We start from the raw sequence: 25,570 nt of genomic DNA on the forward strand, positions 1-25,570 counted from the left end.
CCGGTAGTATTCTATGGACTGATCAAGAATATCTACACCTCCCATATTCTTATTGTAGTTCCCGATTACTTTTGGACATTTAACGTCTGTAAATGCTGATTGACTTTTATCCCATCGCTTGATTTGACAGGAATCATCTCCAGAAGTGCAATTGGATGCTACTAGGACGGATTTGTTGTCCATCCATTTTACAACAACAATATCATTGCTAATGAACTGTTGAGATTCACCACGTTTCATGTTGCTATCTTGCTTAAAATCAATATTTTTTTTCTATCAAGATTTCGATTCATCATCATTGTGCCAGTCCCATGAAGTTCCATTTCTATTAATTTTTCCAGTAAAGGTATAGATGAGAAAAATCGGTCGAAATATACACAATTAACACGTGGAATAGACTTAGATATATGAAGAATGACAGCATCTCCTACACCTAGAGATCTGTCTCCACAGTTTGTTTTAGCGCATTGGTAAACTTCCAAGTCAATCATCAAACCATCGTGAGTAGTAGCGACAAAAGCTTTTAACCCTTGTGGACGTGGCTTTGTTTTAATAATTTGTCTCAAACCACGTAGACATCTCCCACAAAATGGATTCATCTATCGAATAAAAACCTTGTTGGCGTTCTAATCTATTGCAAGCATTCTTTACTTGATCAAGTACAGATTGCACTTTCCGGAGTGAATTCTGGTTTCCTGTAGGAACTTCATCACTTTCCACAACGTGAAAAGCCATACGAAGAACTTTAAAACGATCCCTAGAAATCTTGTCAGCAACTAAAGCTAATCGTATTTCTGTCCGCCAGTACATGTGAATGCGTGGGTATGGAATACACCCCATGATAAAATGAACTCCTACAATTTTTTTTAATTCTGTTGCATTGGTGTTTAGAACTGTTCCAGTTTTTCGCATATAATAATTATTTGTACAACTATAATTAAGCGAAACCGCCTGCAGTGGGCAGGACATGTAGCCAGGGCCCCTGAGTCAAGCATGATAAAAAAGATTCTAACAGCGCAACCCGTGGGAATGAGAAGACGGGGTAGACCAAAGCTGAGGTGGATGGACGGGGTAACACAAGATGCCGAGAAGATCGGAGTCGGCAACTGGAAAATGCAAGCGAGGGACAGAATAGAATGGCGTAGAAAGCTTGAGAAGGTCGAGGCCCTCTAAGGGCTGTAGCACCATGATGATGATGAATTATTTGTACAAACTGCGGCATGCTCAAAAAATTTTTCGTCAAAATAGTCTTCAAAATAGACCAAAGGAGACCTAACCGCTGCTGACGGTCGCTCTGGATAGCAGGGTTCCTTCTGGTTGTATGGCATTTGCTTTCAGATTCTTTGGCGACTGTCTCGGATTTTTGTAGACTTTTCAGGAGCAGTTGCAGACGATGGGTCTAAACTTGGAGGTATCTCAGGCTCATTAACATGCATCAACGGCAGAAACGAGTCTTCTTGATCACCCTCGTCATCTTCTACTTCTTCAATTTCACGGACACACGTCCGTGTTTAAATCATAAACAGACTTGTGCAGTATCGTTCGCTGCCGTTCTGGACCCGCAAAGTTGATTAGACAAGAGGCAGCAATTTTTTGAAATAAAGTGCACGATCGTGTACGCTTGTCTTGAAAGGGATCCTCTTCTTCTTAACGTGCCCCATTCCTAAGGACATTGGCGATCATCATGGCCCATTTGACTCTATCTGCAACCGTTCTGAAAAGTTCTGTTGACGTTTTCCCACTCCATTGTCTCAGATTCTTCAGCCAGGACGTGCATCTTCTCCCCCCGGTCCTCTTTTGCCTTCCACCTTCCCTTGTATGACCAGCTGCGTCAATTCGTATTTCTCGTTACTTAGTTTTTCTTAGTTTCTTAGTAGTTGAAAGGGATATATGGTCAATTTAAAATATGGTCAATATATATTCAACTTAAAACACGTTACTTGTTTAGCACATGGAATGAACAGAGTTGCGGAAGAAATTAAAAAGTTTCCTTTAAACTCCCTGATATCAAGCATAAAAAGTATTCCTCAAATCTCTTATAGGAATTCAACTTTATAACGAAATGTTTCCAAATATTCCACTTCCACTAGAACCCGTTCTAACACGATGGGAAACAAGGTAGGAAGCAGCTTTTTTCTACTCAGACTATTTCGTAGATTAAAAAAATATAATTGATGCTTTGGCGGATTAAAGTTCCCACTATCTGCCAAATGCTAAACAAATTTTTAGAAACAACGTTTTTTAGCATGAAATTTTATTCATTAAATCAAATTTTAGTTTGCTTCAAAGAACCATTTAGAATCATCAAAGTTGTCCTTGATAGAAAGCATAACTTTTATAAAAGAAATTAGATCAACTTGTCAAAATATTAAAGAAGACACTGGAAAAAATATTTTTTAAAAATTTGAAACAATAATTAAAAAAAACAATGGTTTTCAGAAACTTACTGAGGTATCTGACGTTCTTGTTGATAATTTTTGCGAAGAAATAGATTTAGAACCAAATATTTTTGTGAATTTAAAATATGCTCCCGTTACTTCCGTTGATGTGGAAAAAAGTTTCTCAATTTACAAATATAGGTACATACATAGAAGCCATAAGTTTTATTCGAAAATTTTGTCTCTTTATTCTCAAACTTATTTCCTGATGTTTCCTTGGATATTTCAATAGCAGTATATTTAATAATATAAGCCATATTCCTCCAATTTGTATTAGGACTTTCTTTTATGTTCCGACTCATGTTTTCTACTGTTTTTGCCTTGAATAGACCTATTTTTCTCATCTTTTAACATCCCTTGCGTTTTAACAGCTGGCAAACCTAATTTGCGACCATTTTTTTTTTCAGGCAACCTTATATTATTATCAATATCATCTTTACTTTGATATAAAAAACATGCATATAAATGTATTTAAAAATGTTTTATTATTAACTATGTAATGAAAGTACTAATCTTGCAGTGGGATCTCATACTATAATAAAGAGATCACGTTAGATGCTAGATATTATAAAAACAATGGAAAATGTCTATCAAAACAATAAGATGGAAGTCAGAATAGATGGACAACTTATGGAACCTACAGATATAGGCAATGGAATAAGACAAGGGGATTCACTAAGCCCTATATTATTCAAACTAATCATAGATGAAGTCATAAAGAGTGTCAACAAAGGAAGAAGATATATAATGGGGAACAATGAAATTAAAATTCTCTGTTACACAGATGATCTAATATTGATAGTCCAAAATGAAGATAGTCTTCAAAAACTAGAACACAGATTTAACACAAGAGCAAAAGAATTTAATATGATGATTTGAACTCAGAAAACTAAAACAATAGTAATAAACAACCAATAAGGTGTAACCTGGAAGTCGATGAAGTTAGCAGTAAACAAGTAATGGAAATAAAGTAACTAGATATTACACTGTTCAGCTGTGCATACATTAAAAAAGGAGTGAGAGATCAAGCACAAAGTGAAAATAAACGATGTTGGTTTGTAGATCGATCTTTTCTATGTAAATATTGTTCTGAAACTATTTTCTTGTGGCATGTTAAAGTAATTACTATTTAAATGGAAATAAGCTATTTTTTATTATTTTTATTTTATTCCATTCAATATACTAATGTTTGTATTTTGGGAATGATTTCCGAAGTGGAAATTGAAGCGTCAATAAACGTAATTTAACCTTTAATTGTGGCTTATTCCCATTTAAATAGTAATTATTTCTATGTGGATGTTTAAACCTTTTCGATTGAACTGCTTTCTATAGCGTGGATTAAATTGAGAATGGAATTTCAATAAATTGTAACTTGTTTTGTATATTGTATCAGGGAAACAATCATATAATTGTATTGAGGAAAGTATATAAATAGATATCTTACAGGTTGCCGCCCTCCACACAACACTTTAACACCTTTTTGTTACAAAAAATGGTAAATTAGAATTACAACTTAAATCAAAACTCAGAGAAATATATCTTTTTTATATTATATTAAAAACTTCAATTATGGTAAAATGCTGAGGCAATTGTCACGGACCTAGTAGTCTACTAAACCCTATTCACTGTACAAATTCACAATCGTCACTAGAACCACATGTAAGCCAAACAGGGTTGTACTGATGTACGACCTATGTATCATATGATTTTTAAAAATATTTACTTTTGAAACTGTTAGTGTAAGAATTTCTTGAAATTTAATCATTATATCACAACTAAACTAAACTCTAAAAAATAACACGACCAGTAAATAACTTAACAATAACTATAACATAAATATAACACAATATATTAACTTAAAAATCAACAGGATACAATTTGAATTTGGCAAGTTGGGATCTGTAGCATGAAAATCTGTCTCGCTTAAGGTAATAAATTATATTTAATAGCCTCTTGACGAATGAGACAGCGAATATCAACACATGCTCATGTTTACTGATGGGAATTTGGTAAACAAATGAACTTTAGCATCTTTTTTGGGGTCCCAAAATTCACATTCTCACCAAAATTCAGCTTGTTCATCTGGTTTTTAGAGATCAAATCTCTGACAACTAAACAATATTCAAGAAAAAATAGGATTGCAAAGTTTACAGTAACAGATCAAAACCTGATACCTACTGGTGGTGGAAAAAGCATACTTTATGTTAACATGTAAAACATCTCCTGCCAACTCCGCTTTTGACTCTCAATTAGATTGTTTTATCTTTATTCATGTATGTTTAAAATAACATAAAGTTCTTTTTAGAAATATAATGGCTAAATACTTAAGGTAGTCAATACATATATTTTACAAAAAGAATTTTCCAACATTGTTCATGTTATAATATTTAATGTATTTTCTTTAGTCTTACCAAATATACATTTCTTAAAATAATGAATAAAGCAATTAAACTTCTACTAGTAGAATAAGTACAACAAGTTAAAACAAAGGATTTAAAAATTGTTCTAGATCAATGACACTATTAATTCTGCTGCCTCATACATTTATTACTTTATTACACCATTTCTCCTCCCAACTCCATAAAAAATTAATGTGCCTTAATTGTCTGTATGGTGGCAGCCATAACTCAGTGACTAGGTACTGGCTTACCAAACCTGAAGGCTAGGCTCTATCCCAGCAGGCACCAGAAAATTTTCAATTTCTAATTTAACTTAGCCAGTTGAGTTTGTTTAGTATTTTCAATCTATTTAGCAATAAATTTAACATGTTGCAAGGTTTTTCTCTTTCTTATCTATCATTATTACTACTGAGAATGAAGATAACAGTTTTCCAAAAAATCCCATTCTAAAAATCCCAAAATATTTTTAAACCTCATGCCTATAGCTCTGCAATATAAAAAGGGTTGTGGTGTAGATCAGTTTACTCTATTACTGTCACATATTTCCATTGTGTCTAGACATTTATGATACAATATCCTTGTTCTCAAAAAACTTTGTAGAAATGGATAAAAATTAAATAAAATAAGATTATGTACAAACCTAAAGGATTCCATGTTAAACCACATATGGCTACAGATTTTTCATGTTTACTGAAGTTTACTACTTCTCTAGTAGCTACATTCCAGATTACAAAATCTCCCTCAAGTGAAGCGGACAAAATGTACTTTCCACAAGGAGAAAATGTTACAATAGAATATTGTGAAGACACTTTGTCTGAAGTTAATTTTGCCTTTTCTGACCAGTCTGAAACCTGAAGTACTACAACTGTACTTTTATCAGGGTAGGCTAAATACTTTCCTTCTGTTGGTTCAAAGTCAATTCGGCCTAAAAAACTAAAAATATATTCAGTTCAATTATTTATACTAAATTTTTTACTTACACAGCACTTTGGCATTGGAAAAACTATTAGTTTTTGGGAAACAGCTAATTTCTTTTATTAATTCTTTACTTTCTATATCCCACACTCTCAATTTAGTATCGCCAGATGAAGCTGCAACCTTCTTTATTTTTGATGATACAGAAACACTTAAGCAGGGCCCTGACATTCCATCAAATATCATTACTTCCTTTTCTGTCTTCTCCAAATTAATAAGTTTCACTTCCATATCCTCTCCAGCTAATGCTAACATCTAAAATGATAATCAGAGTACTTAGTATATGTAATATTACAAAATTAAACTATGAAACAATTTTATGTTAAGAGTTTTAGAAAGTATTAGGTTCACAAATTTAATATCAAAAAATACCTTGCTGTGTCTGTCTACTGCTATATGATTTACAGGTGCAACATATCGTTCTAAAACTCCATTTCTATCGCCATCAGTTAAAGAGAGGATTTGAATATCATTACTCCCAGTAGCAACATATATGCTGTCACCCTTTTGTGCAACAGATAAGGCCCATTCCCCAACACAGTTATGGATTGGGTCTTCCCCTTCATCTGTGGACCATATTCGAATGTCTCCATCAGCTCCACATGTAACAAATTTACTGAAAGGTAAACATATTATTAAATATTTGTTTTACATTCATTAAAAATATAATTAGAGAAGTTTGATAGATCTATATCATGCCTCATACAATAAGAGAGCTTGAAAATAAATATGTGACCAAGAAAAGATCCAACGACTGTAATACCTTTTTAAAATAAGAGCAACAAAAACTATTCATTTGAACTTTGTTGAGATATTGTTAATTTTTGTTCAACATAGTAACAAATAGTAACATCCAAGAGTTTCATTTCAAAATTTACCTTCCATCTTCAGAAAAACAGACATCGGTGTGACCTTCATCATGAGCATATCTTAGTTCCTCGTGTTTCATTGTCATTTTTGTACTTTCTTACAGCTATCGAATAATAATTTTAAACACAAATATACCTCTTCAAAACAATAAGTTAAAAACTCTCACTACACTTGTTTTTGACTTTGACAATAAAAAACCCGCGAAAATAATGTAGGGTAAACTAGGGACTTTTTTCTCTATTTTTCAGCAGAATATGTTATGATTTAGTGCTAGCCTTATCTGATCAGTACGGATAAACGAAGTCAAACGCCTATGATTTCGTGTCAAAAGATGAACAGAGTATACTTGTGTTTCTCACTTACTCACTTTAGAAAGGTATATAACCCTTTCTCTTCAATGCTTTCTTTAATCTAGTATAACACTGATGTAATACATGTTCAAATTTCCTAAAATTTAGTTTATTTATAAATGAAATGTATTGAATTACAGAAGTAACGTTAGCAATTTAATTTAGGATTTTATGTGTAAAATTGTTATGATTGTTTAAAATTTAATTCAAAATTGTTTAAAATGTCCTATTTTTATTATTTTTTTCTGTTTAACAACATTTACAAAATTATATTAATGTAAAATATCAGATTTAATTGTTACTTTTACTTAAAAAATTTCTAAAGAGCGAAATATTCTATATTAACAAAGTTAGTAATTCGCTAAACGAACAGAGGCAAGATCATTGAAACGAACGGAGCGATACTCTGCTAGTTTCTTATGACCGGACCGCCATTTTACATTGCCGAGGTGGGGATACGGTAACTAGCGTTCTTATTGAAAGAAATTTACGAAAGTGGCGTTTTATTTGAATATATTTTTAATAAATTAGTGTAAATTACAGACACAAACATAAAATTTAGTTGCTCGGACCTTTAACAAAAAGTGATAGTGTTTTGTGATTTTGGAGTAAAGAAAGCTTGCTGCATTGGGAATCTAACAGCGTGGCTCCATTGGCTTCTCTTTGTTTCTGTACTTTCTGTCAGGGAAAGTGTAAGGTACGCATTATGATAATACATTTCTTATTGTTTAATAGCGCGGTTTGGCCGAAAAATAATCAAATGCCGCGTCAAGATCATGAAGTAGCGGCTGCCGCTTGCCCGTGTTTTTATTCCTCGTGTCTGACGGATTGAGCTGTTAGTACCTAATCTCGCCCAGATATGCCAATCATGTTTACATTTACTATTCAAATAGATACTTGCCGGACATTTGCAAAATGTTTGTACGACTTTTTTGTAATAAAGTCAAAACGATCAAATACTCACAAATGCCTGATTGCGGCTTTGGTTTTTATAAAATTAAGTGATTTTCTATTTGGCTACTCCGAGGTATGGCAATGACCCGCATTTCACTTGAAGTACTATCACTTTTGCACATCTATAAATTATAATTGCTAGCTTTAGGCTTTTACTTTTCGTTTGAATTATATAGTTACTAAATTTGTTTACTCTAATAAACGAATAAGCTCGTTATCTATTTAAAATTATTTAGTAAACACATTAGTGTAAAAAGCTTTGTATAGTTTTTGAATATGTTTGGTATAGTTTATTTTTTCATATGAATTGATTAATATACATGATAACCACTTTTGTGCCTATTATGGTAATGAGTTAGACGGGTAAACTATCATTCCTATTTTATATTAAAAATTCAGAAATTTCCATTAGTCCTAATAAGTTTCATACAAAAATAAGTGAAGAGTTTAAACAGATAATTAAAGCAGTGAACTAAAATTAATTATCTCTGTAGAATGAATAATTAAAGGGTTATTGGGGTGAAAATAAAATTTGCAATATTTATATGCTACAGTAATTAATAATATTGTTTGTCAATTATGTACCTTTATTGTGTAGATATTCTGCATTTATTACCTACCTATTCCTATAAGGGTCGAAAAACAAAATATTGCAAGAGTATCCATAATATTGTCAGAGAATAACCGAACTTATTCTCTGATATTGTCCTGTTTACCATTTTTATTATCTTGTTCAGGGCAATGTATATTAACAGTACCATTTTTGAAATTATAAGTTTGTATAATAAATAGTGTATAATTTAAATCTACTATGTTTTAACATTGAGAATGATGACAGGTAATTTATTGGACTTAATAATTAGAATTTAGTGATAAATTCATCAATAGTCCTTCACTGTCATCATTCCTAAGATGATCTTAATCAATGTCTTTCTTTCAACATTTTATGTTCAATATTTGTATTGTATTACTTTTTCTTAATGTGATTTTCAGATCTACATGCAAGGTTTGGTTTGTTATAAACCAATATGCTTTTCACACATATCAAATCTTTCTTTAAAAGAAACATTCTGATATTGTAGGGTTTTTATATAACTCTGTAACTGCCATATGCCTACATTGGTAATATATTTTTATCAGTGAGGCAGAGATAATTCAGCTATTCTGTCAATACTTCAGGACACATATTTAAGAGGGTATCTTTTTAGTTTGACTAAAGTTTACTACTTTTGAAAAACAAATTTCCAGCTACAAATTTTTCTTCTATTTTCAATAAACTGTAGAAACATGTTCAGCTATCATATTCAAAGTTTCTATTTATATACTTTAAAATGATGATTTCATTTAATTTGGTTTGACAATTACACATGTCACCTCAAAAATATCACAATTTAGGAGACCCTAACACAAAAAAGGATACAAACATTAAATAGACATTTACAATGTAAATAAGCAAATCTGAAATCACCATAAAATCTATACTAAAAACTAAGATTGAGTTTCACATAAATAAATAACATTTTAATTCCGAATTCTAGCTAAATTGACTTCTCCATTTCTTAACTTTACATGCTGATGGCATGCATATGAGCTATGTAGTACCTCCACCAATATGGCATTGGATACATTCACTTCTAGGTTGTTCTGTTCTTCATCAGTTGAAGAACATACCATAGCAGAAGAAAAATCAATACTTGTAAAAATTCTGCTTAGTTTTAAATCAGCAGAATGTAATGCAATTATAGATCTAACAGAAATGACAAGGTTTATGCAAGAGATATTTTGCATCTTTTTTTAATACTGAAAGGTTGAAGATGACATGGAATGAGCTTCAAAAAATCCAAAGACAAAAGTACAATAGATAATACATGTAAAAGTTACTCTCATTATGCAATATATTAAAGTTAATGCCACATACAAAGATGACTTTACCATTTAATACTGATAAGTTTATTACTAGTAGACCAAGTAAGGGAAGATATCTTTTAAAATATCTTTATGTATAACATTTTACTGCTCTATTGTGTCAATCAGCACTGCTCAACAAGTTTTTGATTTATTTTATTGAAATAGTACCTATGGAATATCATATACATACAGTGAATTTATTAACAAACATGTTTTAATGATTTTTGTTTCATTTTTTAAAAAAAATAAGGTTCCATCCACACATATCATTGAAAATTCGTGTTATCTACACTGTTATGCACAAAGAAATATGTAATGTGGCAGGTATATCTGTGAAGATTGTATTACCATCAAATTCATACTTGTGATCATACACTTCTTACATTTTTGGTGATGATTAAAAATTAAATGATCTGTTATTATTTAATATCATAGTGGGAATTACATTTAGGTAAATGGTCAATCCTCAAAAATGTTAATTAAAACATGTGAACAGTTTTTGCAATCTCAGTGTTTAACCTATTGTTGGTCTGTTTATTACTGGTTTCCAGTGTGTAATCTTCCTAATTAGTGCATCTTCTTCCCTTTATTGTATATGTCCAAACCATCTCAGTCTTTCTCCTTTAATAAATTTTACTACATCTTCTATTTCGGTTATATTTCTTATTTCATGGTTAATTAGTCTTCTATATTCTCCTTGTTCTGTCTTTATGGGACTGTGTATTCTTCTCATAATTTTTCTTTCAATTATTCTTAGTTTTCTTCATCTTTTTTCGTAAGACACATTACTTCTGCTCCATATGCTATCACCTGTCTAATTACCCAGGGTTCATGTGTGAAGCCTGGCAAATCTGAGCAACCTTACCAGATATTGGCTAACCAACCCCAGTGGAAGGTAGAGTCAGGGCCGACGAGGAAGGGAGAAATGGCTGCTTAACCCTTTCAGTCACTGTGTCGTCAATTGACGACACAAGAATTTTAACTTCATTTAAGTAAATATTACAGTTAGTCACAATTTTGTCAATTGACAACATCAAAAACGGGTCCTATTTTATTAAAAAAAATGCTAATATTCCTACTAAAAGACCTTACCTTACAAAAGAGTACCATAACTGGGAATAATTTGGAATTATTAACAAAATATATTTCATTACACTAAAAAAAAGCGTGATCGAAAGGGTTAAAAAGTCAAGCTTAAAGAAAATGCTAAAGAGTTGTTAGAATAGACATAAAGCCATAATTATGTAAAAATACAAAGATTGCACTGGGCAGGCCACCTTATAAGAATTGATAACAGAACACCTAGTAGGACGTTAGAACAGTGGAACTATGATTGGACATTGGCTAGTAGAAAAACCAAGGAAGCGGTAGAAGAAAATAAGAACCAATGCTTAAGAGATAATGTGGGTGGATCACCGGAGGAGAGTATCCAAGGAAAGGGATGCTTGGAGGCAGATGCTGGGAGAGGACAGGGCCTGACGTAGGCTGTAGCATTCTAGGAGAGGGATAATATTATATAGTTACGTAATGATTAGTATAATGATTACTAAATTTAAGATGACATTAATAAAATAAATTTGATTGTGTTTATTAAATTATGTATAAATATTATATTCATTTCATCAAAAAATATATGAAATTAAATATTTCCTTTTCAAGTGATTGGAATTAAATTTAAAATTTTAAAAATTGTTTGATGCCCACTGATCATCATTTAATTACTAACTGGTCGTCTTATATGGCTTTTACTTTAGTATATTCGCCTTGAAGACTACTTCTCATAAAATCTTGTAATTATCAAAATCACTAATTAAAATGTAGAATTAAATTATTTGTTTTTGTAAAAATCCATCATAGATACTAGAAATTTTAATATTTTATAGAGCTATCAATTAACTTGGAGAATTGTCTTGGAGATTGTAGAATTAAAAATCAAAATTAAAATTGATTTACAATTAAATTTTTAATCTATTGTTTGCAAAAATCTATTTTAGTTTATAAAAACAGAATGACATGAGATATATAGAAAAAAAATGTTCTGTATGTTTCAACTGTTCACTGGCCCTGAATTATTTAATTTTTAGTCTGAGTTGTGCATAAAAAATTGATTGTTCCACACTTTTTTAGTGGGTATTTTAGGAAAGAAACATTTGTTACAGCTAATGGAACAAAAAAACCTTAATATTGTACTTAAATAAAAACTAAATTGCTGTAACAGCAATCTTATTTGGCTTTAAAATCATCCTCTTTTATATATATCAAAGAAGCCTTAATTTTAATCACTTTTTGCAATAAAATTAGTAATAATTCCATATATATTTGAAAATTTGTTATAGTACAATTTACATCTTCCTTTGTTTGACTTAATTGAGTTTGTAATGTTGTCATTCTTCTTATTTCAGATGATACACATTTATCTCTGGCATTTGGTCATAATACATTTGATGAGACACATTAATGTATTTGTTAAGTCATTAAAATTATTGATTGAGTTAGAGTAAAAAATATCAAGAATATGTCTTAGCTGAATTTGCAAAACCACAAAAACATTTTTTTGAGGATTAATAAACCAAGAACAGCCTGTTCTTCTTCATGCACCATGTCCTTTCAGAATGTTGGTTGCCATCATACCTATATTAATTTTTTTATCTTAATAGTTTTAATATGCTTGCGAATGTTTAAAGCCAGATACTGACATGCAATATTTGTAGCAACTAGGGTGTATGAGTTACTCATAATGAATAATCGCTATTTAGTGTTTTCCCATCCTCAGTCAGTATTTTAATCTGAATCAATGGAAACAACTAAGCCATATGTATGTATACCTTGTTCGGCAAACACAAATTAATATCAGCTAATAAAGAATAATTATGATTCAACTAATACCGCATTTATGTTCCTGGCTTAAGTATGTACCTGCACTTTATAGTATTTTTGAAGAAATCCTGCATCTTTTAATTTTTTAATTTCACAGCATTTTGCTGTGGCTTAGTTTTCTCTGATAGTTTCATGAACCATAAGACAAACCTACCTACAAATAATAAAAATATTAAATAAACCATATAATTTGCTTTAAAATGTTCTGCTGTATACAGGGTGTCCCCGAAAATAGTGTGTGCGTTTAAGGTATGGATATACTACACAATTTGGAACAAAAAAGAACACTTTTTAGTGAAAGTGCTTCTGAATAAAAACTTGTTTGTGACTTAGGATATTTAACATACCAACCCTTGTTTATTTACTATTCAAGGTTGTTGGCATCTTAGGAAATGTAGGTAATATCTGCAAAATAATTATTTCTTGCTTAAATAATGTGGCGTTTGCTATTATCTGAATTAATTAAGGTTTTTGATTAAAGTTCGAAATTTTAAATAAATTATTTTTACTTAAGTACTATGGCTTAATTCCTAAAACGTAATTAATGCAACTAAGAACAATTATTTGCAATGTTTTTCTGAAAGGAATTGTTGTCAAGATGTCAATTATTTACAATAAAAAACACTTTATCTTTTAACTGAACCAGTATTATGTATTTATTAAGCTTTAAAGGTGTTGAATGCAGAGGGCTTTAACTGAATTACATAGTTTACAGTGGAAATTAAATACAACAGACAACATTTAATAATTCTAATTTATTTTTTTACACTATGCTCTGACTATTATAGTAATTTGTTTACTTGTGAACTAAAATTAAATTGAATACTTGTACTTACTTGAGAATAATTATTAAAATAAATGTTTAAAATGAACTCCAACTTGCATTGATACAACGAATCCAATTGTTAGTAATGTCATACTTAACTAAATTATGTCGGATAGTTTCTGCAACATCAAAAATTTGTTCCCATAAATCAGCTTCTGTTTCAATTTCATCTCGGTTATCATAAACTAACGATTTTAGATGCCCCAAAAATAAAAATCCAGTACAGTGCATTCGAGACTTCGTGGTAGCCACAGAATGAGTCCATTCCTACCAATCCAATGACGAGGATTTTTAAGAGCTTATATAAGAAATTATAGTATTAATAGCCCCTCCATTTAGTGTTCTGGGCAATTTATATAGTACCTATCAAACGATTATTAATTATTATTCCAGCCCTTAAATTTATGCTAAATTTTCGTTGAGTATTAAATAATGATTCTCGTCACCACATATGTGGCAATTATGAAAATTATACACACTGTTTCTTGTAAAACGTGCTTTATCTTCACATAACACTTTAGATGGATTCAGGTTCTCTGACGAGTGTAATAAACCACCTACAAAATGTTAATTTTAGAGGAAGATCACCTTGTTGTAAATCTTGTACTCTTTGATAGTGGTATAGATGTAGAAGTTGTTCTCTAAATGTTCTATAAACGTTGTTTGACATTCCAATATACATATATTTGGACAGCTAAATTACTGTTACACTGCGCTTCTCCGTAAATAATCAACATAATATCATGCTACTCACAAATCGAAAACATTTTCGCAGTGTTGTTCCAAAATATCTGTTTACTAAAGTTGTGACTGTCTACGTTTAGATTTTCGTACTGCACGTGATTGACAGATTTCTTTTTGCATACCAAAATGTATTTTCGTTTTTTTTTTTTGTCAAAGGGTTGAATTTTCAAAAAAAATGTTATAAGACTTTTTTGCTCTTAATGGTGCCTTCTACCTATACCTTTAAGGAACGCGCTATTTTCGGGGACACCCCGTATATACAAGAGCAAGGAAAAGTTGATCTTATGTAAATAAAACTAAACACTGAAAAATGTGACTGACTACCTTAAAATAAAAATAAATTAATAATGAAACCTCTAAGGCACTGATTATCTCTTCAACTGTGTCTAGTCAACTTTGCACAGCACATAGCTTTTTAGCCATCGTGTTGTCCGGCGTTTGGTGTTTTAATGAACGTTACGACGTCTGGTTCATTAAAGAGTTGGTACAATTCGAAGTGATATCTTTTGCGCCACTGGCCCTGACCGGTTTTAACTGTATCAATAGTTGAAACTAAAATAAAGAACATTTTGTGTAAATTTTTTCCTCGTAGTATTTAACAGTTTTTTCATAATCACATTTTGGTATCGAAAAAACAAAAATCAACAACTTGCTAATTTAAAATCTGACGTTCGAGTTAACTGAAAGAACCTGTGGTTTTATCCTGCAGCCAGTTAGGTAGTTACTAAGTTTAAATTGTGTCCCCATATAAAAACTTTTAATTCGTTAAAAATTTATCCCCCAAGTATGAACAAACTTATAAATCCGAGTTTCTGAAACTCGCCAACGTTGGGATGGCGAAAAAAGTTTAATTGTTTTTGGCCTATCAGAAGGAAAGTAGAAGAGATAGGTGCAGTGGTGGATCGGCACTTTTTTAGAAAGTTGGAAATTTAGATTTCTTTCAATAGTGCTGGTCAGTTTCGTGTACTGTTCCATATCAGTTAAAACAAAGGAGAATTTTATTGGATTTTTTTTTACTAGAAAATGTCTTCTTATTGCCCCGTCTGCTTTCGAAGGTTGACGATCCAAATGGCAATTGTAGCTTTGGAAACTGTCACACGAAAGAGAAAATGTCTAGTGGGAGTTTAATAGTCGTAAACTATTTTTAAAATCCCCTTAAAAAGAAAATCTGGATTGAAAGGAACCAACTAAAAGGATTTTAACTTATTTTGACATAATGATTGGTATAATAATGGAGTTAATGTATATATTGAAAAACTAACACCTATAGAGATTTATATTTTTTATATAAAGTAGAGCGCCGATTATCCGAACTAATTGGGGGACTTGGTGTTCGGAAAATCGGTTGTTTGGGGATAATCGAACAGTATTGAAATAACCTTACATATTTATCCACGGATGAATGAAAGCCATATTTACATACTTACATATGTATTTATATCGTTAATGACAAATAGGAATTAAAAAAAGTGCAGTCTTTTCAACAAAATATATTCTAGGTAAATATTGACGAAAATTTAACTATTAACGCTTAAAAAAATCTTCAATTCTAGTCTGCCGAAGCAAATCTACCCGCTTAATGGGCGGCTAGGTCACGTAGTTTTTTAAGGACAGGTCTTTTTCAGTCCAACATTGGTGCGTTATCAAGAAGCAATAATGTTTTCTCTCCTTTACCATTTTTTAATTGATAGACTTTAACAGAGTATGTTTCTATAAACCATTTCATGAAAATTGTACTATTCACCCAAGCACTCTTTTGCGAAGTGTAAACGATAGGCATCACAGACATATGAATGTGTTTAAAACAACGTAGTTTCTTGCTTTTACTAATGACAAGTATGGGTAATCAGTGGCTGCCAGTCGCATTAGCACAAGCTAAGGCAGTGATCCTTGCTTATTTTAGGTCCAGGTGCTGCTAATTCACGTGACGCAAGAGTTTTTCGTGGCAAAGAATTGTAAACGTTTTGATAGGTGTAATTTTCTTCCTCTAGTAACTCCTTTAATTAAATTTAGAATTAATCTGCTGCTGATTAATCAGCACAGTTTTTATCGTTGTATTTAAAGCTCATGAATGTCTCTACTTGAATCGTTACCAGCCTGTGCTTACTTGAATTCAGCTCTCCGGATTTCTCGTTGAATTGAACTGTTTTTACACACAGATTCAGATCAGAAATAGGTTCTCCCTGGAATCTTTTTCGAGTAAACCACTTATTTACAGCACCATTTAAATCCGCATTTAAGGCAAGTTTCATCGTTTTATGACTTGTGGATCCGTCAGAAGACTCCAGGTGGAACATAAAGTTACTTATGTACTTTATGTACTTAGATCTTTTGTCGTGAGTCAGAAGTTCGGATAAGCGATCGTTCGGTTGATCGACGTTCGGATAATCGACGCTCTACTGTAATTAATTAGATGTACATATCTCAAACAATAGTAAAACATGTTTTATACTTAGTAAATATAAGCCTATAAATGTAAGTGTATATGCTTGTAATAAATTCTTATTTTATTTCCATGTTTAATTATATAACCTAACCTATTTCGTCTATTAATGGATTACGGTGCGGCGGTACAGTCACACAAGAAAGACATTAAGATATTACGCAATCATACACAGTGATTAGGGACTATCTGAGTTAGTAGTAATTTTACTTCAGTAAAATCGGCGCAATCGTCCCATACCCAAACCGTATGCTTAGATTTTGAAGCCAGGTAATTTTTTTCTCTTAGCGTGGCCCACAAGTGTTAATTGTGTTCAAAGTCTCGCACTATTTTCCCATTCTTCTAAGGATTTCCACGTTAGTGATGTGATCAATCCAAAAAATTATCAGAATGCCTCTCTAGCGCCACACTTCAAAATGCAGTCAGTTTCTTCATATATAGTCGAGAAAGCATGCAAACCTTCTGTTTTTGGGCTTTGTATACTTCTTCTTAGGGGCCTGTCCGTTCCGAACTTTGGCGATCATTTTGGCTATGATGACTTTGTTGGTTTCTATACGGAATAGCTATTTTGAGGTCTTTCCATACCATGCTCAGGTTAGCAAGCCAGGATATTCTTCTTCGTCCTGGGGCCCCTTTTCCTTCAATTTTACCTTGCAAAATGCATTGGAGTAGCTCATGTCTGCCTTGATTTCTCATTATATGTCCCAAGTACTCCATCTTACGGCCCTTCACGATGTTGACCAAATCCGCGGTTGTGTTCATCCTTTCTATACGTTGCTTTATTTCTATCGAATGATCACATTGGCTGCTGATGTTGCTGCCAAGATATGTATAAGTTTCAACCCATCAATCTGCATCTGAGAATCTGAAAGATAGTTTTATTTTATTAACATTCCGAATTTTTTTTACGCACGAACATCTTTCGCCTTTATGCTTCACATTTTACTAGCCCGGACCTGTTCCCCGAAGGAAATGTCGTTTAAAATGCATTGTGAACGGCCGAGTCCTTCGGAATAAGAAATATTCGGATTGAACTTTACCGTTTTATGCGGTGCGTTTAATGAACAAACTTTTTAAGTTAATTAAACGTTAAATGAACTTCGGTTACCGTATCGGAAAAAAACGTTTCCGAAGAAAGGAAGTGTTTCATTTTTGTACTTTCCCGTTTCGAGAAGCGTATCTGAGATAAATCATTTAAGAGAATAACGGGGATTTTATTAACTTTTTTAATAATATCAATTTATGAATCGGAAATGAAATGCGTAATCATTAGAGGTTCGTTAGCTAGTTTTAATACTGTATGTTCACAAAGTCTTTTCAAAGAAGAAAACTAACAATTCTTGTGGTCACAATATAGGTCGTCTTACACCTACTGTATAAAAGAAACGTACCAATCAATATTATACAAAGCATCGAAAACATCTACTTTCATAATCGAATACAGGCAAAGATAAATGGAAAACTAACACAGTGTATACCAGTACAAAGGGGAGTCAGACAGGGTGACTCGTTAAGCCCACTTCTTTTTAATATAATAATGGACGAAATAATACAAGCAGTACGTAAAGGTCATGGTTACAGAATGGGGAACAAAGAAATCCCAATATTATGTTATGCAGACGACGACACATTAATCGCCGAGACAGAAGACGAGCTCCAAAGATTAAAACACATCTTCAATACAACAGCCAAGAAATACAATATGATATCAGCAGAAAAAACCAAATGTATGACAAGATCTAAATACCCACTACGATGTACAATCTAAAATTGATGGGAAAATAATAAAGCAGGAAGCAAGGTTTAGATATCTGGGAATAGATATAACTAGTTGCGGAGATGTTTAAGAAGAAGTACGACAACAAAGCTTAAAAGCGAGTAAAGGATGTCTTAATGACACAATCTGGAAGAAGAAACATCTAAGACAAGACACAAAAACAAGAATCTATAAAGCAGCAATTAGACCTAAATTAACATACACGGCGGAGACAAGACCTGACACATCTAAAACGAGACGACTACTAAAAACAACAGAGATGAAAATACTCCGACGAATATCAGCGAAAAGTCTGTTGGATAGGAAGAGAAACGAAAACATAAGAGGATGCAATATAGAAGACATAAATGGATGTGTAAGTAATGTAAGTGGAACGAACACATTAGTAGAATGGCAGAGGATAGGATAGTACGAATAGCACGAGATAAGTCACCAAATGGACGAAGAAGTATTGGCAGACCAAGAAAAAGATGGTGCGATAATTTAAACAATTTAGGAGGCTAATATTGAAGAAGAAGCAGGCTTTAAAGCCTACATACAAGAAAGAAGAAGAACAATATAGGTAGAAATATCAAAATACCGGTTTAGTGACATTAATTTATAAAATTACTTGTAAAATAACTATATGTTACTTTCTAAACTTTTACCGTATATTGTTCTTTCTGTGTAGATCAAATTAAGCTTTGCTGGTAGAGTAATTATTACGAGGGTTGCTTTTTTAATATCGGAAAGTGGCAACACTATAGTTCAGATGCTTGATATAAAATTCGTAATGTTTGGTAGTTGTTCTGTCAATGAACAGTCTTCTTCTAAAGGTACCATTTTCTTAGAAGGTTGGTGATCCTCATGACTAATTTGTGTTGTATTTAAAGCTGCTTTAAAAAGTTGATTTGAAGATCTAGATCGCTACGTTTTGCTGTAATCCTTTCCTGAATGATATTTACAGAAGTTGTTATTTTGTGCCTCTCATCACATGGTTTGTTTCTTGTGCCTTCGGTCTAAGATATTTTTAGTATTCTTCTGTAAAGTCGCATCTCAACAACTTCCACCTTTTTCTTTTCCCTTATATCCCCGGTTATCCAGTCTTTTTTTTCTTCTGAGACCAATTTGGTATAATTCTTGTTTGCTTATTTTTAGCACGCTGCTTTTAATTTTATTCCACTGTTTATGTTATGATTTTTTGTGGTAACACCTCTAGTTGTTATTAAAGTTCCATCATCAACATCGTCTTGGGCTCGATAATCCTCTGTGGATCTTGGCCTGCTGTAAGATTAGTCGCCATTCTGTTCGGTTTTTATCAACGTGTTGCCATGTTCTGATCTCTAGTATCCCTAAGTCGGTCTAAACTGCGTCTAACCACCTAATTTGGTACAGCGTCTGGTTCATTAAAGAGTTGGTATAATTCGAAATTAAATCTTTTGCGCCACTGCCCTTGATCGTTTATAGCTCCAAATATTTTGCGGAGTATCTTATGTTTCCGCCCCGTGTGTGAGGACCGGCCTCAGCAGTGTTTTTTACATAATAATTTTAGTTTTTCTTTGGATATTTCTTGAGTGGAATGTTTTTTGGACTCCATAGTATGCCCTATTTGTAAGATTTATTCGTCTTTTAATTTCTTCGCTTGTTTTATTGGTAGTAGTCACTAGCGAGCCAAGGTATGTGAAGCTGTCAACACGTTTAAAGATATGATTTCCAAAGACTGTTTCCCGTTCCTCATTTACTCTAGGATGCTTTGTAACCAACATGTACTTGGTTTTGTCTTCGTTGATGACTAGACCGACCTGTTTTGCTGCCGTTTCCAATTCTAGGAAATACTGCTCAACATCTCGCTTGCTACGCCCTATTATGTCAATGCCATCAGCGTATGCTAAGATTTGTATCGATCTATTGTAAATAGTACCGCCGTCTCTAATTCGTGTCTCGGACAGCCTTTTCCAAGTCAATGTTAAATAGGAGACAAACCAGGGCATCCTCTTGTCTGAGGCTATCCTTTATCTCAAAGGATCGAGAATTTTCTCCCTGTATCCTAACGCTGGCTTTTGAGTTAGACATTGTCATTCTCGTTAATCGGATAAGTTTTTTGGGATACCAAACTCACGCATTGAATCTGGTAAATTGTTGATTTTTCTGGAGTAAATCCGGTCTGGTATTTTCCAACTATGCCAACTGTGTAAACTTGTAGCCTTTCCTAGAGAATATTTGCTAGTATTTTGTAAGCAGTTTTTAACAGGGTTATACCTCTGTAGTTGTCACACTGAAGCTGATCGCCTTTTTTATGTAACGGGCATATCACGCCTTGAGACCTTTCACAGGGCATGGTCTCATTTTACCAGACGAGAAGTAAAAGTTTATGCAGTGCTTGTACCAGGGCGTCACCACAATTCTTGTAGAGCTCACTGCAAATTTGATCAATTCCTGGTGCTTTAATATTATTTATTATTTTTAAGCTTTTTAAAGGCTTGGGCAACCTCTTCAGTGGTAGGTGGTCTTTCCTTTGGATTGAATAGATTCCAATCATTTAGATCTGCTACGGTCTTATCTGGTTCTTCGATAAAATGGCCGTTAAATTTTGCGTCGAAAAATTCACCTCATCGGTTCAAGATTGTGGCCGTATCATTTACGATATTTCCTTTTCCATCCTTACAGCTACCTATTCTTGGCTTAAACTCTTTTCTTATTTTGTTTACATTTCTGTAGAACTTTCGAGTTTCGTTTTGATTTCTTAGCCATTTTAACTGCTTTTCTTCAAATTGCCCTTTTTTCTTCTATTTAATCTTTTTTCTTCCCTTTTTAAAGTCCGGTGTTCCTCTTTTGCTCTTCTTGTACATCTAGCTTGATTTGTCTTTAGGTATGCTATATTTTTGATATCTGTTGCTTTTTGGCACTTCTCGTCAAACCATTCGTTTTGTCTAACTGGTTTGGTTTTCCCCAATATTTCCGATGCCTTCTCAGTTAGGGTCTTAAACTCCGCTTATACTTTTTTCTATGTTTAAGTTAGTTTCTTTGTTTCTTAATTTTGAAATGTCTATATTTCGTTCGTTTTGGGTGATCTTGGCTTTTTTGAGAGTTACCTAAATGTTGCAACCACTGCGTTGTGATCTGAAGTTATCAGAGTCTTATATAGTTTTTAAATCTTTTCCGATCATATTATTGGGTTCCTTCATAATTTTTTCTTCTCTGTCTTATTGTGACCTCCAGGTGTACAGTCATTTAGGTGGTAGTTTAAAAAAGTATTTGTTACTACCATTTCATTTTCTTCTACAAATTCGACCAACCCGTTGTAGTAGTTTCCAGTTACTTTTTCTATCGCAGTATCCCAGCCCATTGAATCAATGTGATTTTCCACTGTGACTACCTAGTATCAAACCTTTAAAAAATACAAAACATTAATCCAGTGATGACACTACTGCTGCCTAATGTCATATCATCGCAGTATAGAAACCAGTTAAAATTGCTGCAGTATTATTTCCTACTATCCAATATTGCGCCGCTCGCCGGTCCAGAATCGAATCCCATACACCGCACCCCAATTTGGTACTGGAAATAAGCTAACAAAAAAAAGTCACGAGATATCGCAACGTTTTTAAGAAAAGTGTCTGTTTTTTGTCGAAAAGTGGATATGTAGCTACTATTCCACCAGATGAAAGAACTGTAATTGCGGAATGGCATACAACTATTCGTTTATGTATAGACGAAGTCTTTGGAACAATTAAAATTATTATAGCATCTTCTGACTGGAATACATATTTTGACAAATTAATTGGTTACTTACGTACAAAAGTGTACAAACGGTGAGTTTTTTGAATTCTAAATAGTTTTGTTTTTCTTTTCCATCCCGAAATTAAAACAACTACTCTCTTAGGAATTACTTGTCATATCCTGACAAACCATCTTTTCTATCCTGAAATTAAAACAACTACTCTCTTAGGAATTACTTGTCATATCTTGACAAACCGTCAAGTTGAATTCATGTCTCAATATACTCGGACTATTCGGTCACTCGGTTATCAGCTTTTATATTATTGAAAGACAATCCTTTTTCGCTGACCTAGCTTGTTGCCTTTGTCTCTCTGAATTTAGTTTAAACTGGATTCGAAGAAGTTGCAACAAACAAAAAGAACTTGATTACGTCAAACCTAATTTGGAATATGATCTATTTGTACTTATCTCATATTTAATTGAGACTGCATGTAAGCGCTTATCTAAAACACAAAAGAAAAAAATAAATACAGAGTTGGCTTAATACAATCTAATCCTATGCTAATCTAATAATTATTGTTAATACATGATTTTGTAGAATGTTGTTGCCAATAATGTAGATATTGGTTTATATAAACAAACCTTGATTTGATTTGATATTTCTGGAGAGCAAGGTGTATGTTTTTTTTGTAAACAATAAATATACGTGTTGTAATAAGCTTCTCATTTATAAATATACGCCAGAAACACCGTTTTACTTGCGATGTTTATTAAAATTGCGATGTTTTATAAATCAAATCATTACATGTATAATTATATAAATAAATAAATACACTCATAACCGTATCAAAATCTCAATTATTTATTAATAACTTACATTTATTCATATAAAATATATTTAAAATTTCTTATAATCTTTCCATTCATTTCTTTACCACTTCTTTCATTGATTTGTGTCCAATGCAATTGTCAATATTACTTTTTTGTAAGCTATACATATAGGCTATTGATTATGTACTTTAGAAAGGAACTACAACGTTAAAGGGGTTTTATTATTTCATATGGTCAATGGACCCCTAAATATAAAAAACCGTGGAGTGCTACCATTTAAAGGGGTGCGCTTTTTAGAAAGGGAATATGTCCATATGTACCAGGGTGCATTTAGTTGAATTCTATGCATTTTTCGTACATATACATCTACAAGAAAGTTGTTCAAAATTAAATTTCCTATCGAAATGTTACCTTTTAAAGTGAAATGGAAAACAGGAAAACACGCGATTGTTCTTTTTTGTACTATAACTTTTTTCCACGGGGATATAGGTATCTTTAATTAAAGCATTAAGTTTCCTGACGGAACTTGGAACAGCTTTTCATTGTGTCTTCTTTTCTTTGTAGTTTTTTGGTCAGATATTGAATTTTCCGCTTCATTTGAACAATAGGTTCTTCCTGCTTTTTTATTTTTCGGTATGCTTTCGCCCTATCTTTTCGAACTGTTTTTCTGCCTACTTGTCTTCTATCTGGAGTTACTACGGCTAAGTCGTCATCTGATTGTGGCGGCGTATTCCTTATTAGATTTGATAAACCTTTTTACTTTTCTCTGTATTTTTTTGATGCTTCTCTCCAATCTTTTCTCTGCTTTCGCTTCTCTCGTTCGGTCATATCAGTAATTTTCTTCACTGTGTTTTCTAGCTTTTTCTTTTTATAATATTTCCTGTCCTTAGGCCGTTTTTTATTTCTTTCTGTTCTTCAGTCATCTTATCCAAAAACTTTCTTTTTCTGGCATTTACCTTTCCTCTTTGGCGCAAATAAGCTGCACTATCTCTTTTAAGCTTTTTTCGAGTATTTCGTTAATTTTCTTCTTTATGAGGAGTCTCATTATCTTGTAATTAAAAAGCAACCAAATTATAAAAAAAATATTAAAAATGTAAATGATTCGCCCTTAGAAACGATAATTATACGATAACGTGTCGTCATGTCCGGGAACGTTTCCGAAATGACCGTTCACTATGACAGTATTTTGTTATTTGGTGTTGTAAAAAAGAATTTCATCAATAATTAAATATAATAAATACGTTCACGAATTGACGGACAATTGATGTACGCTTTACAAATAATGAATTGAAAGGTACTTAACACTTAAATATAATTTATTTGACGATAAAAACACCCACAGCCGGCTTTGTTCTTATTTTCTTCGTCAACTGACGTTTGGCACCGAATTTCTGCGGTCAGTTAAAATTGTTTTTGTTTGAACTGTAATGAACTATTTTAGTATCCTTTTCAAAACTAGTTTTTGTATAAAAAACACGGTATATTAAGTAATGACAGGTGTTAAATTTATTTTTTGTACTTGTTAAAAATCGTACATTAGGACGCGTTCCCGAAGTGACTTTTTATGAATGTGTATTGATTTAATTTAAAATTTACTTAATTAATAAACTATATATATTAGTTGATGTACACACAAAACAGGTTAGTTGTAGTCATTTATTAATTTTCTTTTCTCAGTTAAGTCAAGATTTAAGACATTAATTTGCTAGCAAAGCCAATTCTGTACCTTGGTGATTTTGAGCCATAATCTTCGGATGGATGATCTGTAAAATATGTTCTTTTTTTCAATCCATATTCACTCTTTTCCTGGACATAGGCCCCATCCAAGGTTTTCACTGGTCTTATTCTCTGCCATTTGCTTTACCTATTCATGTCTTTACTGCAGTAGTTCAGATATCATCTACCCCTCCATCTTTTTTGTTCGTCTTGCTCCTGACTCTGTTACTTTGAGTACCCATTTATTTTTCGATTGTTTTGTCATTTTTTGTCACTTATGTTAATTAGATATGTCACTTCTCTTCATTTCGAATTACGTTTCGCAGTGAAATCCCCAGAATTGTTTGATTCACAGGTCTCTCAGTTGTTCTAAATGTTACCGCATAGTGTTTAATATGCGTAGTCTCCAATTTATGTACATTTACACACAAGTAAAATTCTTTATTATACTAGTTTAAAGGAATATCGTTATTCGTAAGTGTTTTTCAATTTCCCAAAAGCTGTGATAGCTGATACGTCTATTAATTTCCGCATTATGGTTACCTCTATATATAGTTATAAACATTGTCTATATTAAATTCGTTAATTACGCGATAAATTGAAATTTCAATGTAAGAAAAAACGTAAAAAGTAAAGTTTTATTGGTGCTCTTTCGAGATAAATAGGTTTTTTTGTCAATACTACGGAAAAGTACAAAATTTTTTATAAAATAATTTGCTAAAAACTTACTCCAAGTTTGCAGCGTTGTCATATTAACGGCAGT

At 32.4% G+C, this 25,570-nt stretch overlaps 2 protein-coding genes across 5 annotated transcripts in view; one reads left to right on the forward strand and one right to left on the reverse strand.

Moving 5' to 3' along the window:
- Nucleotides 1-6,900, reverse strand: part of Ctf4 (Chromosome transmission fidelity 4) — a 32,098-nt gene extending 25,198 nt beyond the window's left edge. Inside the window, exons 1-4 of the mRNA XM_072529303.1 lie at nt 6,691-6,900; nt 6,185-6,428; nt 5,818-6,067; nt 5,478-5,762 (exon numbers count right to left, since the gene is read on the reverse strand). Of these exons, the coding sequence (XP_072385404.1) occupies nt 5,478-5,762; nt 5,818-6,067; nt 6,185-6,428; nt 6,691-6,767 (856 nt within the window). The 5' untranslated portion in view covers nt 6,768-6,900. The remainder of the gene's footprint in view (nt 1-5,477; nt 5,763-5,817; nt 6,068-6,184; nt 6,429-6,690) is intronic.
- Nucleotides 6,901-7,442: 542 nt separating this feature from the next.
- CtBP (C-terminal binding protein) overlaps nt 7,443-25,570 on the forward strand; it is a 168,600-nt gene continuing 150,472 nt past the window's right edge. For 2 of the 4 annotated variants that reach the window (XM_072529305.1, XM_072529307.1), the window contains exon 1: nt 7,444-7,729. The gene's annotated coding sequence lies outside the window, so the exon portion shown is untranslated. Of the gene's footprint in view, nt 7,730-25,570 lie in introns of all 4 variants that reach the window. The other 2 variants (XM_072529304.1, XM_072529306.1) reach the window with 2 other exon arrangements.

Source organism: Diabrotica undecimpunctata, chromosome 4 (assembly GCF_040954645.1).
Source record: "Diabrotica undecimpunctata isolate CICGRU chromosome 4, icDiaUnde3, whole genome shotgun sequence".
Taxonomy (NCBI): domain Eukaryota; kingdom Metazoa; phylum Arthropoda; class Insecta; order Coleoptera; family Chrysomelidae; genus Diabrotica; species Diabrotica undecimpunctata.